Source organism: Ictidomys tridecemlineatus, chromosome 4 (assembly GCF_052094955.1).
Source record: "Ictidomys tridecemlineatus isolate mIctTri1 chromosome 4, mIctTri1.hap1, whole genome shotgun sequence".
NCBI classification, from domain to species: domain Eukaryota; kingdom Metazoa; phylum Chordata; class Mammalia; order Rodentia; family Sciuridae; genus Ictidomys; species Ictidomys tridecemlineatus.
The window spans coordinates 62,443,806-62,463,082 of record NC_135480.1 but is presented as its reverse complement, the minus strand read 5'-3'; the positions used below and the strand labels follow the sequence as shown (position 1 = coordinate 62,463,082).

Here is a 19,277-nt window from a genome sequence, read left to right as displayed (position 1 = left end):
TGACAGTCTTTATACTGTGAGATACTAACTTCTCCCTGAAAAGTCAATATAAAATATTCTAAGTCTAAGGTATGTCATAAAAGATTTATGACATCAAAAAATCTTTTCCAAAAAATGGCTGTTTCAACAGTGAAACCACTCGGAGGCTAATGACTGGACTACTTGTGCATAGATTTCTCTCATTTATCTTCCTTAATGTTTATTCCACTTAAAACCTGCTTTGGAAAGTATCTTAGGTACCAATTCCCATTTAGATTTAAAGGACTCAATAAATTGTTCTTCAATATTATCATTCCCAATGGAGTTTTTATTTATCAGAGATGAAAAATAAGCTCAATTCATTATTTTTCATGTGTCTGTCTTGTGTCAGTCTTGTTCTTAATTTTAGGGTTACAATGATAAATGTTTTAGCCCCTGCCCTTAAGGAATTCATTTTAGTAAAGGAGATAGATTTAAAAGCAAATCACAATTATGTATAAATAGATACAGCAATGGAAATATTCATTAAAGCATTTTATCAAATGCATGATATTTGCCAGACACTGTACCAGATACCATGAGTACAAAGACCAGAAAAAAACAACCCAGAATTATAAATTAGGTAAAAACGACAGTTACCATTACTGCATGGTAAATTCTTTGATAAAGTTAAATACCAGGGATTCTGAGAGCACAGAGGAGATATTTTGACTTAAGGAACTGATAATAAAGATATTGTGTTAGCTAGCTTTTTCTTTTTCTTTTTTTTTTAGAGTATGAGTCTTATATTTTATTTTAGCAAAGAATGTTAGCACATGTATCATTTTTTTTTTATTGTTGGTCGTTCAAAACATTACATCTTTCTTGATATATCATATTTCACGGTTTGATTCAAAAGGGTTATGAACTCCCATTTTTACCCCGTATACAGATTGCTGAATCACATCAGTTACATCAATTACATTTCCATTGATTTACATATTGCCATTCTAGTGTCTGATGAATTCTGCTCTCTATCCTATCCTCTACTATCCTAGCTTTTTCATCACTGTAACTAAAACACCTGGCAAGAACAATTTACAGGAAAAAGTTTATTTGGAACTCACAGTTTCAGAGATCTCATTCCATAGATAGCCAAGTCCTTTAGGGCTCTGAACATAAGGTGAGAAGAGTTCTGGTGAAGCAGAGATCAGCCAGGTACAGTGGTTCACACCTGTAATCCCAGCAACTGAGGAGACTGAGGCAGGAGGATCACAAGTTTAAGGTCAGCCTCAGCAACTTAGCAAGGCCCAAAGCGACTTAGTGAGACCTTGTCTCAAAATAAAAATAAAAAGACTGGGGATGTAGCTCAGTGATAAAGCACCCTTAGATTCAATCCACAGTACCAAAAGAAAAAAAAAATGCCTTTAAAGGAAGGAGAGATCCAGGAAAAGGAGAAAGAACCATAAGGAAGATGCATCCTTCCATGGCATGCCCCCCGTGGCCCACCTTCTTCAGCCATTCTCCACCTACCTACAGTTACCATCTAATCAGTCCATTCAAACTAGGATTAGGTTACAGTTCTTGTCATGTTACCACTGACTATTACTGCATTAACAGAAGCTTTTGGGGGACACCTTATATCCAAATCATAACAGATATGGATACATAATAAAGTACCAAGGCTGTTACCTCCTTAGGAACATTTTAAGTATCGGAAGAAAAGGTTATTGTAACCTGGCCTTAAAATCAAACATTGCTTGTCATTAGCCTCTTTATTCATCCACCTTATTAAAGAACTTTAAACCATATCAAATAAAGCCAGTATCAACTAAACTAAAAGGAAAAGCATCCTATTGCATACTAAGGTTCTTTAAATGGAAGACTTTTATATCTAACCAGATTTTCAATTTTGGTAGACCATGTTTTCTTCACCCTCTCTCAAAGAATAAACAAGCCAAATCTCTTTGGGATGCAGACGTTTTCTAGCTGAATCCCAAAGAGATTTTCTTTCTTTCAATAAAAAAAAATGAATTCTTAATATAATACTGTGTAGCCATTACTTACTGAGAAAAAGTTAGTATGTTAAGTGGAAAAGTAGTTATAAAACACAATCTATAATATGCCATTTTTGCAAAAGAAATGGATATACAGATATACATATGCATAGATAAAAACTACAAGACACATCAAAATATTAATAATCATTAACTATTTTTGGTACCAGGGATTGAACCCAGGAGCGCTTAACCACTGAGCCATATCCCACATCCCCAAGCCCTTTTTGTATTTTTTGAGACAAGGTCTCACAAAAGTACTTAGGGCCTTGCTAAGTTACCGAGGCTGGCTTTGAACTCACAATTCTCCTGCCTCAGCCTCCCAAGCCACTGGGATTACAGGCATGTGCCACCATGCCTGGCAAATAAACAGTATTCTTGATTAGTAATATTAATGGGTATATTAATTTTCTATGGCTGCAAAACAACCACAAACTTGACTTTAAACAATACCCATTTGTTATCTCATAATTCTATATGTCAGAAGTAGTTATAAAATAGAATATACAATATGCCATTTTTGCAAAAGAAATGTGTATACAGACATATATAGGCATAGATAGGTCATATGTATCATAGGTCCAGCCTACCAAGATAATCAGATTATCTTAAAAGTTGACAGATTTGGAGCCTTAATTATATCTTCAGAATCCCTTTGAAACAATTCCTAGATGAGTGTGTGAATCACTAGGAAAAGCTATGCATACACAAAGGGCTGAGACATTGAATTCTGTTTACCACAATGGATGAGCTTTATTTGGTTTAGTTTGCTTTTATTCTCCCATCATGCATTGAAGATATGATATTTAAGTTTTGGGGTCTTTTTTCAAGTTTTAAAACTATTTTGATCTGTTTATTATAGTTATGAATGTTAGATGTTTATGGATCTCTTTGGCACATTTTGAGGGTTGTGGTTGTTTTGCTTGGACTAACCACCATATTTTCATTATTTTCAGAAGTTATAAAACTGTAGACTAGAAAGTAGACACTTTGGTTTTTTTGTCTCATTTACCTTCTAAACAAATATAGAATTCTATAAAGTAGTGATAATTCCCATGTTCCATGGAATAATACCATTGGTCCTCAGTTTTTAAAGGGAAGCCTAAGAACTACAGTGGGATCACATAGATAGAATAAAGTGGATAAAAGCACAGAATGGGGAGTCATTCTGGTTATACAGTAATTGCCTTTTATTATAATGATTGAAAGTGAAATTCTTGTTGTAAGGCAAGGCCCCCAATAGGTGCCTGAAACTGTATTACTGGGCCCTATATATATACTATTTTTTTCCTGTACATACATGTATTTGATAAAATTTAATTTATAAATTAGGCACAGAAAGAGATTAACAATAATAACTAAGAATAAAGTAGAACACTTATTATGTACAAATACCAGTTGGAAGAACTGAATGCCTGGGGACTTATATATCTTTTGGGGGAGGTGGGCAGGAAGGTAACAGGGATTAACTTAGGAGCACTCGATCACTGAACCACATCCCAGCCCTGTTTTGTATTTTACTTAGAGACAGGGTCTCCCTGAGTTGCTTAGCACCTTAACGTTTGCTGAGGCTGGCTTTGAACTTGAGTTCTTCCTGCCTCAGCCTCCAGAGCCACTGGGATTACAGGTGTGCACCACCATACCTAGCTGAATGCCTGGGGATTTAATGACTCCCACAAGAAGGCTGTTCTCTCCAGAAGAGACTTTATTGATGCAATGTCAAGATCTAAAACAGTACAGAAAGTAAAAGCTCAGTGAACAACTATTGTTAAGTGAATATCCTCAAGGAATTTTCTTGCCTAGTGGGAAGGGTGGACAAGTAAGCCATTACAGAACCTTGTTGTAAGCCTGAAAAGAAAAGGAAATACACTGAATGTTGCAAATATTTCTGCTGGATTTTAGGGTTTTCATTTTCTACTTTTTCTGCTTTCAGTTCTGTTAGAACAAGGTAACAAACTGCGCAATGCCATGGTGATTTCTGCAATGAAATCAAGCCCAGATACTAGCATGTTGTTGGACAAAATTCATCCTCCAATAAAGGAAGATTCTCTTAGACCATCAACCCAGTAAGTTACAGAATAGACAAAAACCCAGCGTTCATTTTTCTTAATAGTTGTTAACCATGTTTCTTTTTTTAAAAATGAATATGTGGTTTTATATTTATATATATATACATATATATACATATAAATATAATGTTTTAGTTGTAAATGGACACAATACCTTTATTTTATTTTATTTATTTTTATGTGGTGCTGAGGATTGAACCCAGTGCCTCATTCATATGTGCTAGGCAAGTACTCTACCACTGAGCTACAACTCCAGCCCCCAACCTATATTTCTTTTCTTTTCTTTTTTTTTTTTTTAGAGAGAGAGAGAATCTTTTAATATTTATTTTTTTTATCTCGGCGGACACAGCATCTTTGTTTGTATGTGGTGCTGAGGATTGAATCCGGGCCGCACGCATGCCAGGAGAGCGCGCTACCGCTTGAGCCACATCCCCAGCGCCCCCCAACCTGTATTTCTTGTTAAATTATGAACTGGACAATCTTGGAAATAATTTTTGATGAGGTGATAAAGAAGTCTAAACTAGGAGTTAAGATGCTAGTACTGGCACTGATACTTAATAAGCGTATAAATAAGTAATTTTGCTGTTCTTTCTGAACTGGAATGCTTGTATATAAAATGGGGATATTTTCTTCCTATTTTTCAGAAATGAAATGGGGTTCTGATGTAGGAAAGATCTCACAGAGTGTAAAGTTTTAGATATATTATAAGGCATTTAAGTCTAAAGTAATAAATTTTATGAATCAGACCAACTCCATAATACTCTTTTTTTGCTCAATTAATTATGATTCAGATTTTTTCCCATCTGTTAGCCATTTAGTGAGAAAGTATTTTTCCACACTTCAGAATCAGAGTGTTGTCTAAGAATCAAGTTGAAGATCATGACCTTCCTTCAACTGAGGATGCATTTTGGAAACATGACACAAAAGTTGATACCAGAGCTATACAGCTGCTATTAGGCAGGTAAGTGCTTTAACCAGCTTCATTCCTTTCAAGTTCTTCCTACAATTCACTAAATATATTGTTAAATTCATCCTTCTAAAGCTTTGCTTCCTTAACTAACCAGTCGGTTTCTGTTTCTCAATCTACTACTCAATGCTTATGAAATAAAAATTCAATTTCATTTAAGGAATGGTTCTCAATTCACCTTTCCATTTTTATTTCCCAGCTCTTACCAACACCAATATTCACATGATGTGGTAAAAGCAGCATGAATTTTAGACAGATTTAAATTAAAATTTGAGGTTTGTTGCTTATTAACATTGTGTTCTTAAGCAGGTATCTCACCTTCAGAGGCACCAATAAATTTAGAATTGTTCCTAACCTTGAAAAATTATGATGATTAGTAATGGTGTATGTAAATGAGCTAACACTGTGCTTGACACATATTAATTTGATTCCTAATAGCTATTATTGTTAATATTACCACTAACATGTGCCTTCATCTATTTATTGTCTCTTGAGTAAAATACTGTCTCCATTACTGTCTTGGCAAGGTGGTTAAAAATAATATGTGTTAAGTTATAAAAGTGTGAGAGGCCAGCCTTCATGGCATTTGCCTGTAATCCCAGCAATTTGGGAGGCTGAAGCAGGAGGATCATGAGTTCAAGGCCAGACTAGGCAACTTAAAGAAACCCCATCTCAAAATGAAACATTAAAAAAAAAAGAGGGGAGTATGGGGTAGAGTAACCCTGGGCTCAATCCCCAATAACAGAAAATAATTTACATTAATTAATTAATTTTAATTAATTAAATAAATAAGGTGCAAGAGAACATATTCTTTAGAAACTCCATTTAATTGAGTTAAGGTTAGACTTCTTAAAGAAAAGAGAAAGACTACATAAACATTTTAGTTTGCTAATGGTATAGGTAGAGTGAGTAGGGGTATAATGGAAAAGGAAGTGGAAGCCAGACTTTGAAGGACTTTGAATATTATGTTAAAGGGTTTAGATTTCATGTTACAAATTGGTTAGACAGAAAAATATTTCAGCAGAAGAGTGGAAAGATTAGTTTAGCAACAGTATGGAAAATCAACTCTACAGGCTAAATGGAAAAGTATGTGGGAATAGTTTTTCCTCCCTGGTGGAGTTGTAAACATAAAAAATTAAAGGTTGGTATGACAGGATCTTATAACTAATTAGTTGTAGAAAGAGAATAAAAACTGAAAAATGATCCCTAGGTTTTTGGGTTAGGAACTCCAAGGATTATAATGATTGAAATTGAAATCCTCAATGTAAGGTAAGGATTTGAAGGTAATAAATTCAAGTTTAAGCTTGTAAATCTGTGAAACTTAAGTTGTCTATAGAACATTCAAGTGCAGTGTTTAGTAGGTGATTGAATATGTAGAGTGAAGCTTAGGAGAGAGGATTGGCCTAAAGATAAAAATTGAGTGTCATCTACACTGCAGTAATTGAAATCTTGAGAGTAGCAGGATTGGGTACCCAAGGAAAGAATAGGAGAATTAAGGACATGCTTTCATGCCCACTCCTTATTTATTTATTTATTTTAGTTTTTTATAATTTTACTTTATAAAATATTTTTTCTTTTACATTTTTATTGATGCATTATAGTTGTACATAATGCTGGAATTTGTTGTGACGTATTTGTATGTTAAACACAATATTACAGTATAATTATTGGCCAATATCACTCCCTAGCACTTCCCTGCCTCTCTCCCCATCTCTTATCCCCTGGTTTCTTTCCTCTTTTGATCTCTCTGTGTTTTCATGAGATCCTTTGCCCCTTCTTTTCTTTTTCCTCTCTGGTTTCCACGTATGAGAGAAAACATATGACCCTTGACCTTCTGAATTTGGCTTATTTCAGTTAACATAATGGTCTCTAGATTCATCCATTTTCCTGCAAATGACATAATTTTATTTTTCTTTATGGCTGATTAAAACTCCATTGTGTATGTATATTCATTCATTTATTGATGGACACCTACGCTAGTTCCATGGTTTGGCTATTGTGAATTGTGCCACATGAGTATGCATGTATCACTATAGTATGATGACTTTAATTCTTTAGGACAAATAGCAAGGAGTGATATAACTAGGTCATATGGCAGTTCCATGCCTAATCTGTTGAGCAACTCCACTGTGATTTCTGTAGTGGTTGTCCTAATTTACAATCTCACAGTGTAACAGTGTTCCTTTTTATTCAGATCCTCTTCAGCTTTTACTGTTATTTGTATTCTTGATAATTATCATTCTGACTGGTGTGAGAATAAATCTCAATATAGTTTTGGTTTGCATTTTCCTAATTGGTAATGATAATGAACATTTTTTTTTCCATGTATTTGTTGGTCATTTGTATTTCTTTTGAGAAGTGTCTTTTCAGTTCATTGACTATTAATTGGTGCCCACTCCTTTTAAAACCTCAGTAAAATGATGGTAAAATAATAGAAAAGGCATAAAAATCACAAGAACCAAAAGGGGAAATGACAACAGATGAAAGATGTCAATAAAATTTTAAAAGTTAGAAAACAGATGGACAATGATAACTGACCCAGCAAAATAGAGAAAGCTGTACCTTGAGCCAGACTGCCTATATTTTATCCGAGTTCTGTCACTCACTAGTGTTAAAATCATCCAAAGTTATAACCACATTTTACTGTAGTTTTTTATCCGTTAAATAGATATCATAATATAATCTACTTTAGTGATATTTTGTGAGCAAATTCAATGATTTAATTCCTATAAACTTGTTAGAATACTGCTGGCATAGAGTAACCTCTCAATAAATATTGAGTATTATTATTATTATAATAACTGTCCCTCTATGAGGGACAGAGCCAACAGACTGACATTTTCCTGCCCAGTCAAAGACTATAGAGTTTATTCTTTGTAGAGGTAATACTAACAGATCTCGGGATTCAAGGATGTCAAATGCAATTGAAGGTGAGGGTGAGCACCATACTGAGGGAAAGGAGATTAAGTTTAAATTCTACATATGAGAATGATGAATATCCCTCCATTCTCAAACTCCCTTTGCTCCTTGATTCCTAGCACACTGACAGTCACTACCTCCCAGACAGGAGATGAGATTATGCATGGAAACTCCAGCTCAAGAAGAAAGATACCAACCATGGAGGTTACCCTCCAAAATGATCTGGCTCTGCCCAGTTAATTATTTTATAATGAAACCCACCAGTCAACAAGTTTTCTCCAACTCTCAAGCTAGAAATAGGACTTTCAGTCAGCATTTGAGGACCTGACTTTAATATGACCAGATAGCTAAGATTTATAGGCATTCAAGGAATGCCTCTAACATAGAGACAACAAGATTTAACAGAACATATGAAAGAGGTAAGTGAGGGAAAATCCTTTTTTTCCCTTAAGGCAGAGTTGGAAAGTAGGAAAGAAAAGACAAAATTGAGGATATATTCAAGAAGTTCAACAACCAAATAATTTAGAGTTTCAGAAAAGAGGAAATGAAAAAATTCTCCTGAACTGGAGCATATCAGCTTCTGTGCTGATACTTGAGCCAAGACCCCCTATCCCATCTCTTCTAACTCAGACACATAGAAACTTCCCTTCTTACTGGGGTAGCCAAGGACTTAGAACTCCCTCTTGCCATAGCGCCAATCAGTAGGTATCTTCTGAGGGAGGAGTAGGACATAAGCAAGAGAAAGGAGGCTGAGACTGTGGTTTAGTGGCAGAGCGCTTGCCTTGAACATGAGGCCTGGGTTTGATCCTCAGCACCACATAAAAATAAAAAAGTAAAATAGAGGTATTGTGTCCAACTACAACTAAAAAATAAATATTTTTTAAAAAAGAGGATATGCAAACACTAGAATTTGAAATTAAACAGGGAACGTTAATACCAATTTTATATAAATAAAACATTATGAATGAATCCTGTGAACATTTGGATGACAATAAAAGATAATTTACATAGTATAATTTGGTCAATTTCATTCCGCCATGCATTCCTTTTCCTTTCCCTCCTCCTTCCCCACTCCCTCTCTATCCTTTCCTCTACTTCTGCTTCACTGATCTCCCTTCTATTTTTATGGGATCCCCTCCTTTTTCCCTCTTATTTTGGTCTAGCTTTCACATTTGAGAGAAAACATTGAAACCTTGACTTTATGAATCTGGCTTATTTCACTTAGCATGATGAATTTCACCTTTCTCTATGTCTATAAAGTACTAAATTTTTTTAGCTTTTTTATTTTAAAATATTTATTTTTTAGTTGGATACAATACATTTATTGATTGATTGATTTTTATGTGGTGCTGAGGATCAATCCCAGGGCCTTACACCTGCTAGGTGAGCGCTCTATGGCTGAGCCACTATCCTAGCTCCTAAAGCACTAATTTTTTAAAATATAACTATAAATAAATAGAAGGAAGATCAGTAGAATAGAAGATGGGCAATGGGAAGAAGGAGAGGAGAGAAAGAGGAAGTACTGGAGATTGAAGTGGAATAAATTATATTCCATGCATGCATGATTATGTCAGAATGAATCCCAATATTATGTATAACTATAATTCACTAATTGAAACACTTAAAACCTTTTTAAAGACAAATAATTTAGATAAAATGGACAGATTGCTAGAAAGACACAGATTACTAAAACTGACTCAAGAAGAAATAGACCTGTAACAAGTAGGGATTGAATTAGAAATTCAAAAAACTACCCACAAAGAAAAGCCCAGGCCCAGTTTTTATTGATGAATTCTACCAAACAGTTAAAGAGAGTTAATACCAATATTTCACAAATTCTTCTAAAAATTGGAATAGTAGGGAAGTCTTTCCTACTATTTTATGAAGCCAACATTATTCTGTTACCAAATCTAGACAGAGGCATCACAAGAAAACTACAGATCAATATGTATATAGAGACAATTCCCCACAAAATATTCTCAAACCAAGCCAAGTAACTAAAATTTTATATCATGACCCAGTGGAATTTACTTAGAATGTAAGGTCAGTTTAATTTCTGAAAACCAATTTATATGATATACAATATAAATAGAATAAAAAACAGAAGCCACAGGATCATCTCAAAAGATGGAGAGAAGCATTTAACAAAAATCTAATGATCTTGCATGACAAAATGCGCAATAAGCTTAGATAGAAGAGAAAATCCTCAACATCTACAGAAAACACAGAGTTAACATTATGCTTAATGTTAAAAGACTGGATGTGTTCTTCCTAAGATTAGGAAAAAGCAAGGATATTTGCTCTCAGCAGTTCTATTAAACATTGTGCAAGAGCTTCTAGCTGTTTCAATTAGGAAAAATAAATAAAAGGAACCTAAATAGGAAAGGATGAAGAAAAATCTCTGTAAAGATGAAATGATCTAGTACATTGAAAATTATAAGGAATTCAATAAAAATGATTAAGAATCTAATAAAAATTAGAACTAAGTTCAGCAAGATTGTAGGATTCAAGATCAGTATGCAGAAATCTATAATATATTTACATGCTTGCAATGAGCAATCTGAAAATAAATTTAGAAAAAAAATTTCATTTATACTGACATCAAAAAGAATAAAATACTTAGGAATAAATCCAACAAAAGATGTGTAAAACATAAACTCTAAAAACTATAAAACACTGTTGAAAGAAATTTCAAAAGGTCTAAGTAAATAGAAAAACATTACATGTTCATGATTCAGCACAATCCCTGTCAGAATTCCAGTTGATTCCTTTGTTAAAATTGACAGGCTGCTTTTAAAATTCATGTGAAATTGTAAAGGACCCAGAATAGCCAAAACATTCTTGAAATGGGAGTCACACTTCTCCATTTTAAAACTTACCTAAGCAATAGCAATCAAGTCAGTAGTACTAGCATAAGGATAGACAAATCAGTGAAATAGAATTGATAGTTTAGAATACCCAAGTGTCTATCTTTAGTCAGCTGATAGTCAATAAGGCTGTTAAGATCACTCAGTGATAGAATTGTCTTCACAACAAATGATGCTGGGATGCCTAGATAAAGTAAAGTTGGATCTTTACCTCACCATCTACAAAAATTAACTCAAAATGAATCAAACATCTAAATGGAAGGACTAACATAAAACTTATAGATGGTAAACCTTAATGACCTTGGATTAGGATAAGCATCTTAGATATGGCACCAAAAGCACAAACAATCAAGAAATGAAAAGTTGTGCTGTGATTGGGTACAATGAATCAAAATACATTCTGCTTTCATGTATACCTAATTGAGATAAATTAATTAATAATAGTAATAATAATAATAAATTAATAATAAATAAAATAAAACAAAAAGAGCTAGGGGTATGGCTCAGTGGTAAAGCAACCCCGGGTTCAATCTCCAGCCCCAGCCCCTGAATCATGAGGAGTGTATCTCATTATTCTAGAATTTTGTTTTTGTGTGTATTTTATAATGTGATCCTATGTTAGTATGGTGGTATATGCATATCATATTTACATGCGTAACTTATAAGTTAATTAAGACATTTATTGAGATGTATGCTCAAAAATTTACTACTGGCAAGATGCATTTAAAATTTTTGTAAAAGATATATTGAGTTTCAAAAAAAGAAGTCCTGTGATTTGGCAGATAAATTGGTATAATATAAAATAAATCTTAAATTTTAAAAAAAGCACAAGCAATACAATAAACAAATTGGACATCTCAAATTTTAAAATTTTTGTGCTTCCACTGATACTATTAAAGAGGAAAGACAAAAGAGAATAGGAAAAAAATTGCAGATCTTATATCTGATAAGGGACTTATATAACTCAGAATTTATAAGAATTCATATGACTGAAGAGACAAATAATTCTTTAAAATATGGACAGTGGATCTGATTGAACATTTCTCCAAGCAAGATATTTAAGTGGTGAATTTATACATGAAAAGATGCACAACACCATTATTTGTCAGGGAAATGCAAATCAAAACAATGAGATACCACTTCACACCCACTAGATTAAAAAAGTCTGGATAATAAGTATTGATGGGAATGTAGAGACTCTAGAATCCTAGTATACTGCTTGTGATAATGTAAAAGGTACAAATGTAAAGTAAATGGTACTTTGGAAAATCGTTTATCAGTTCCTCAAACTGTAACACATAGACTTACCTATGATCAACTCCTAGGCATATACCCAAGGAAAATGAAAGCATATATCCAAACAAAAACATATATATGAATGAAACTAGCAGCATTATTCATAATAATGGAAACAAGCCAGATGTCTACCACCTGGTAAATGGACTTTTAAAACATGAAATATCCATTAGTGAAATATTATTTGGCAATAAAAAAAACAAGGTGTTGATACATATGACAGCATGGATGAACTTTAAAAACACAAAAATTGAAAAAATCAGTGCCAAGTGATTATATATTTTATGACTTCATTTATTTGAAATGTCCAAAATAGGCAAATCTATAAAGATAGTGTAATTATTATTAGTGGTTCCTTAAGGTTGAATGTAATGGTGGATAGGGTAATGAAAGTAAAGGTTATGGAGTTTTGTTTTGAGGTGATGAAAATGTTTAAAATTGACTGGAGTGATGGCTGCTTATATTTGTGAATTATTAGCTATAAAATTACTTTGTGGGTGAATAATACGGTATATGAATCATATATTATAAAGCTATTTAGGAGAAAAACAACCTAGAATCCAACACAATAAGTTTAAAAAGCCACATCAAGATGTATAATCATGAAATTTTGAAATACTGAGTATAAAGAGACTGTATTAAAGAAAATAAAAAATCACCTATATGTTGGAATTGGAATGACATCAGGACTATCCACAGTTCCCTGGAAGATAGTAGAGAAATGTCTTCATAATTTTGAATTAAAAATTATTTGTGGGGCTGGGGCTGGGGCTCAGCGGTAGAGTACTTGCCTGGCACATGCAAGGTGCTGGGTTCAATCCTCAGCACCACATAAAAATAAATAAAGATATTATGTCCAACTACAACTAAAAACAAATATTAAAAAATTATTTGCAAATAAACTTCCATTACTAATAAAACTATCAATCAAGTGAGATAGTAGAGAAAAAAATACCTTCATATATTGAGAATCTCAAAAGTTTAACTATCAATATTCTTCAGGAAACCTTAGGGGGATATCTTCTACCAAAGAGAGGGCTTAAGAAGGAAAAGGAAGACATGGAGTCCAAGAAGGAGGGAATACAACACAGAAGAGAGATAAAAGGAGGTTTAGGATGTATGTCATATTTACAGAGCAAGCAATCTGTACAGGACAAAGCTTCAGAGGAGACGTTTCTGAGGCCTGGGGAACAAGGAAGAATAAAATATATATTGGCCAAGTCTGGGGGGAGGGGGAGTTGAGTAATAAAATAGTAATAGGTACATATGAAACTCTGCAAATGAAAATTTAAGACACTTATTAATACCAAGGAAAACCAGGAGTTGTATAAGAGAGAAAGTAAAATTGTATAAGATAGGAAGTAAGTTAATTATCCTACACTTGGTTCTGATATGTTAACCCTGAAAATAGTAATGCATATATATCACTTAGAAATATGTTCATAAATACCAGGAGCATTTCAGCAATAGTCTTTAGGAATTTAGGCAACTACTGTTTTTAATTATCAGCCTATTGTCTTAACTTTCAAAACAAGTATATATATTTGACTAAAAATTATATGTAAGAAGAAAAAGAAAGGGGCTGGGGATATGGCTCAGTTGGTGGAGTGCTTGCCTTGCATGCATCTCAGCCCTGGGTTCAATCCCCAGCACCACAAAAAAAAAAAAAAAAAAGAATAAGAAGAAGAAGAAGAAAAAGAAGGGCTGAGGGTGTAGTTCAGTGTCAGAGCACTTGGCTAGCATGCTGCAGGCCCTGGTTTCAATCCAGCACCACCAAAAACAAAACAAAACAAAAAAAGCAGGGGAGGAAGAAAAAGAAGAGATAGTGCTAAAAGTGAGCTTACCTTATGGCCAGGCAACATAGGCAAAATCCATCCTTTCAATATGTCCTAGACAGTGAGTTAAGTTCAAAGAAATCTTACACTGTAAGAAAAGAAGTAAAATGTGGAGGACTATATACTATAAACAGTGGAGATCTCTAACTATAGGGATGTGCAAAGTGGGGGCAGAAAGCAGCCGCTGGAACAGAGAGAGAACATAAGTGACAAGTAAGAAAGTTTATTGTAGAGTATAAGAAGTAGAATTTCTCAAAGCATTGGTGCTCAGAAGCTTCAGAGAAGCCTGTAGATTGGGATACTCTTAACTGGATTTTGGCAGTTAGGAAGTTGTTCTTTTTTGTTGTTGTTGTTGTTCCAGGGATTGAACCCAGGGCAGTTAACCACTGAACTACATCCTCAGTCCTTTTAATACTTTATTAAGAAACAGGGTTTCACTGAGTTACTTAGGGCCTTGCTAAGGCTGAGGCTGGTTTTGAACTTGTGATCCTCCTGCCTCAGCCTCCCAAGACACTGGGATTACAGGTGTATGCCACCTCACCCAGCAAGAAGTTGTTCATTTTGAGAGAGAGAGATTGCAATTTGTTAATGGTCCACAACTTGGGGATGTTTGTCCACACTCCTAACCCCACATGACTTTTGAGAATGTCTGGAGGCATTTGGGGAGGAATACTTCTGGTATCTAGTGAGTAGAGGCCAGGGACCCAAAATGCACAGGACAGCCCAATGACAATTATCTGACCCAGTATGTCAGTAGTAAGATTGAGAAACCCTGCTGTAGATTAGGGAAAGTTAAGAAAGGGAGAATTTGCTGCAACTGCTCATTCAAAGTAATGTAAAAGCATCATCTCATTTGAAGGTAGTGATTATGTACTATTTTCTTGAGAAATTAAAAAGTATAGCAGCTACCTTGAAAGGGAAGAAAGTAGAAAGAAATAGCAAAATGCATAGCTCAATGCCTGCACATAGTATTTTTTTAACGTTTTAGTTGTAGATGGACACAATATCTTTATTTTGTTTTTATTTATTTTTATGTGGTGCTAAGGATCAAACCCAGTGCCTCACACATGGGAAGCAAGCACTCTACTTCTGAGCCACAACCCTAGGCCTGAGGCACATAGTATTTAATAAATATTATTGCTTTTATTATTAACAACAGGTGTTCATTAAGAAGTCATTAAGTTCATTAACAGATGTTCATTAAGTGCTAGTTAGTATAAGAGAAAAACAAAATACAAATAGTATATACTTTGCCTTTAAGGAGCTTACATTTTGAGGGAAAATATGAGATTTATACAAGGACCTGAAGGAAAAGATAGAAAGTAAAAATTCTCTAAAACAGTACCAGAATGGTATGAATTTTAAAAAACAGAAATTATTCCTTAAAATTTTTGAATTTATAGTTATTTATGTGCTTATCTTCCTATTAGTTTACCAACTTCTTGCAAGTAGAAAATTTTATTCATTTTTTATATCCCCATAAAACTAATCATGCCATAATGAATCCTAAATGCACATAATTACTTAATGGAAGAAGGTATAAACACCTAACTTATAAATTATAGTTACCTTTTTTTTTTCCTACTAGACCAAAAACTCCACAAGAGTACAGATTGTGTTAGCTTACCACTCCCTATATCATCCAAGACCTAACACATAATAGATGACCAAGAAATGCTGAGTGAGATCACAATCAATGTCATTAGTGGATTTTGGATACTAGTTGTCATCCTAGGGGTGGGTGGGGGGGAATATAATTGGAAAATATTTTCTAATAGTCTTCTGTTTCATGTGAGTTTAACCTATCTTTTTCCATGTTTAGATCTTTCAAATCTTACTAAAGAAAGAATAGTGCAGCTGAAACTTGTGTTAAAGTCCTTCTGCTTTGTTTTTCTTTTCTCTGCAGTGCTGAATTATCCCGAGGTCATTTCTGGAATGGGTTAGGCTCCCCTCCAGATTCCCCTTCCCCTGGGAGTGATGTGTACTGCAGCAGTGAGCTGAACGACCCTCAGTATGACCAGAGTCTCCTGGAGAACTTATTTTACACAGCACCTGTAAGTCATTGAACCCAAAGCTTTAGGAATAGAAGAAAACAAGTATTTTTAGTAGCTGCAGACATGATACCATGTGCCAAACAGAAAGCCTTACCTTTTAAATCATATGTTACTTTATTTAATCATAATGACAATATGAAGAGAAAAATAGTATCTTCATTTTATAGATCAGGAGACAGGCCTAATAAGATTGAATATTTGGGGCTGGGGCTTGGGTGGGGCTCAGGCTCAGCAGTAGCGCACTTGCCTGGCATGTGTGAGGCACCAAGGAAAATATATAAAGTCCAACAACTTAAAAAAAAAATTAAAAAATTAAAAAAAAAAGATTGAGTATTTTGACAAGAACACATAACAAATATTAGAGCCAAAATTTAGATTTCAAATTAGCCTGAATCCAAAGCCTGTGGTCTTAATAATATATGACTTCCTTAGAGCACTTCTGAGTTAGAACTAAACATAGGTATACTCTCAGATCACCCTTGACCTGGTATCTATTTAAAATATTCTAGAAATATTTCTACTCACAGGTATTGAAAAATACCTCTATTTGCCCATAAGACAGGTCACTCTCTTTTCAGGCAGATTTGTTTTTTCACAGCTCTTTCTTACATCTAGAATATTGTATATTCTATTCGCTGATGTAGCATCTTCAGGAGTCTATACATAGTAAGTCTAGTCCTGTTCCATAAGTAATCATATGTGTCAAGATTATTGTCATAGTCTTTATATTAATAAATTTTTGTTACTACAACAAAATACCTGAATTAGGCTAAATTTATAAAGAAAAGGGTTTTTTTAATTTATAGTTTTAGAGACTAAAAGTAGACACAGCACAGTGCAGGTTCTGGTGAGGGCCCTTCTTGGCTACATCATCTCATAGCAGATGGCAGTGAAGGGAGCATATATGAGAAGAAAAGATCACATCACCAAACAGAAAACTCAGAGACGGGTGTCCCACAATATCTTCTGTAGGTTTGCCCCTAATCTAAGGACCTCCCATGAGGCCTCACATAAAAGTTTCTACCTCCCAACAATTCTACCTCCATTTTCTATACTGAAAGTACAAGCTTCCAATACCTGAACCTTAAGGCACACACTCAAACCACATCCAAACATAGGAAGCCTGACTTTCCTTTTTTCAAGATCAGAAAAATATAACTGAAATACAAGGTAAGGGGTACTAACTCAGTTGTAAGACACTGAGGGCTCCCAGGATTCAAAAGAGGTAGGAAGAACTTTTACATTAGATTGTCAGGAAAAAACATTGTCAGGCCTAAAGGGTTTTAACTGAGACTTGAAAGAATGGCCTAAGTAGAAAATACATACTTGGGCTGGGGATATGGCTTAAGCGATAGCGCACTTGCCTGGCATGCACAGGGCGCTGGGTTCAATCCTCAGCACCACATAAAAATAAAATAAAGATGTTGTGTCCACGAGAACTGAAAAATAAATATTTTTTTAAAAAAAGAAAACACATACTTATTTACTTCAGGGGATCCAACTTAACTAGATGAGAATTCGTATAGAGGGGTTGAGCAACATAAATGCGTAGTAGAATATCTGCCTAGCATACATGAGGCCCTGAGTTTGACCCCCAACACCCTGGGGGAAAAAATAAAGGAGAAAGAGAGAAAGAAAGGAATATGTGTAGAAAAAAAATTAATAAGGCAGGTTAGCACACTGTAGCCAATGTGAAAGCCTTTGAATGTCAGGCAAGGAAGAAATGACATGGCCAAATAGGGTTTTAGGAATCTTAATGTAGCAACCGTGGAGGGAGCACACTGAGGGAGAATTGAACAGAAGTAGACAGGAAGCCATTGAGGTGTGAGAGAGAGCCAGAATGAGAGTGGCAGTGGCAGCAGTGGAAATGGGAAGGAGGAGATGCAGGTGAAAGGCATTATGAATTAAGATTTCATGACCTCCTCTGCTACCAATCATTATTGATGCTATGTTACCTATGAGCCAAATAGGAAAAGGGTATTTTTTACACATTTATTATTTATTACCCATTTTCTGTGCCAGGTCTTTACATATTATCTGTCATTTATTGAGAACTATACCAAGTGTTTTAAATCTATTGTTTAATTAATTCTTTTATTAGCCTGTGAGATGGTATTCTCTTTATTTTACGTATCATAAGCTTTGAGAGGTTAAGTACTAGTCATTAAGAATTCTTATCCTAGTCTGTCTGGCACTTTTTTTTTCTGCTAGACCATACTGTTTCATAAGTCTTGAGCAGTATGAGACTTACCGCCCTAACCTCATCTTTACTTACCTCCCTAACCTCATCTCCCACTTTCCCTTTACCAATTTGAGACTCTAGCTAGAATCTCATCCCATTCTTCAAACTTTCTAGCTCTTCTTGTATCTCCATATTTTTTGTTGGTAGTAAACCTTCTACTGTGAATGCTGAAATAGCCTTACCCATCTGGTAAACTTCATTCTTTAAGAATCAACTCATCACCTCTTTGCAGAAACCTTCTAAAGACTCCCCTGAATAAAATTTGTTGCCTGAATGCCCACAATATCTTACATATACTTCTGGTATAGCTCTTTTTTGTTTGTTTATTTGTTGGTTGTTTGTTTTGGTTTTTGGATACCGGGGATTGAACTCAGGACCACTGAGCCACATCCTTAGCCCTATTTTGTTTTGTGTTTTTTTGTTGTTTGTTTGGTTAGTTTTTTTTAAAGAGAGAGGGAGAGAGAGAGAGAATTTTAATATTTATTTTTTAGTTATCGGTGGACACACATCTTTGTTTTGAATGTGGTGCTGGGGATCGAACCCCGGGCCGCAAGCATGCCAGGCAAGCGCGCTACGGCTTGAGCCACATCCCCAGCCCCTTAGCCCTATTTTGTATCTTTTATTTAGAGATAGGATCTCACTGAGTTGCTTAGTGCCTTTCTTTTGCTGAGGCTAGCTTTAAACTCATGATCAGCCTCCCAAGCTGCTGGAATTACAGGATGCGTCACGGTGCCCAGCTGATATAGCTTTTACCACATTGTTTGATATGGTGCCTCATAAACAGGGATACATCTTTATTATCTTTGTATTGCCAGTACAGCAAAGGCCTAACAGATAGTGAGTACTCACTTAGTGAATACTTAGTGAAATAAATGAATGTATGAATAGTGCTAAGTAATTCCCTATGCTATTTTAACAAAATAATTTTAGAAAATGTTGGTGGAGGGGCTGAGGTTGTGGCTCAGTGGTAGAGTGCTTGCCTCACATGTGTGAGGCACTGGGTTCAATTCTCA

The 19,277-nt window shown here is 34.7% G+C and overlaps 1 protein-coding gene across 7 annotated transcripts in view; it reads left to right on the top strand.

The window, feature by feature from the left end:
* Positions 1-19,277, top strand: part of C2cd3 (C2 domain containing 3 centriole elongation regulator) — a 143,547-nt gene that overhangs the window by 31,605 nt on the left and 92,665 nt on the right. For all 7 annotated transcript variants that reach the window (XR_013437797.1, XM_021725087.3, XM_078046662.1 and 4 more), the window contains 3 exons: positions 3,949-4,081; positions 4,929-5,045; positions 15,875-16,022. Coding sequence is in view for 6 of the 7 variants with exons in the window: in XM_021725087.3 (XP_021580762.2) it covers positions 3,949-4,081; positions 4,929-5,045; positions 15,875-16,022 (398 nt within the window). In the remaining variant the exon portion in view is untranslated. The remainder of the gene's footprint in view (positions 1-3,948; positions 4,082-4,928; positions 5,046-15,874; positions 16,023-19,277) is intronic.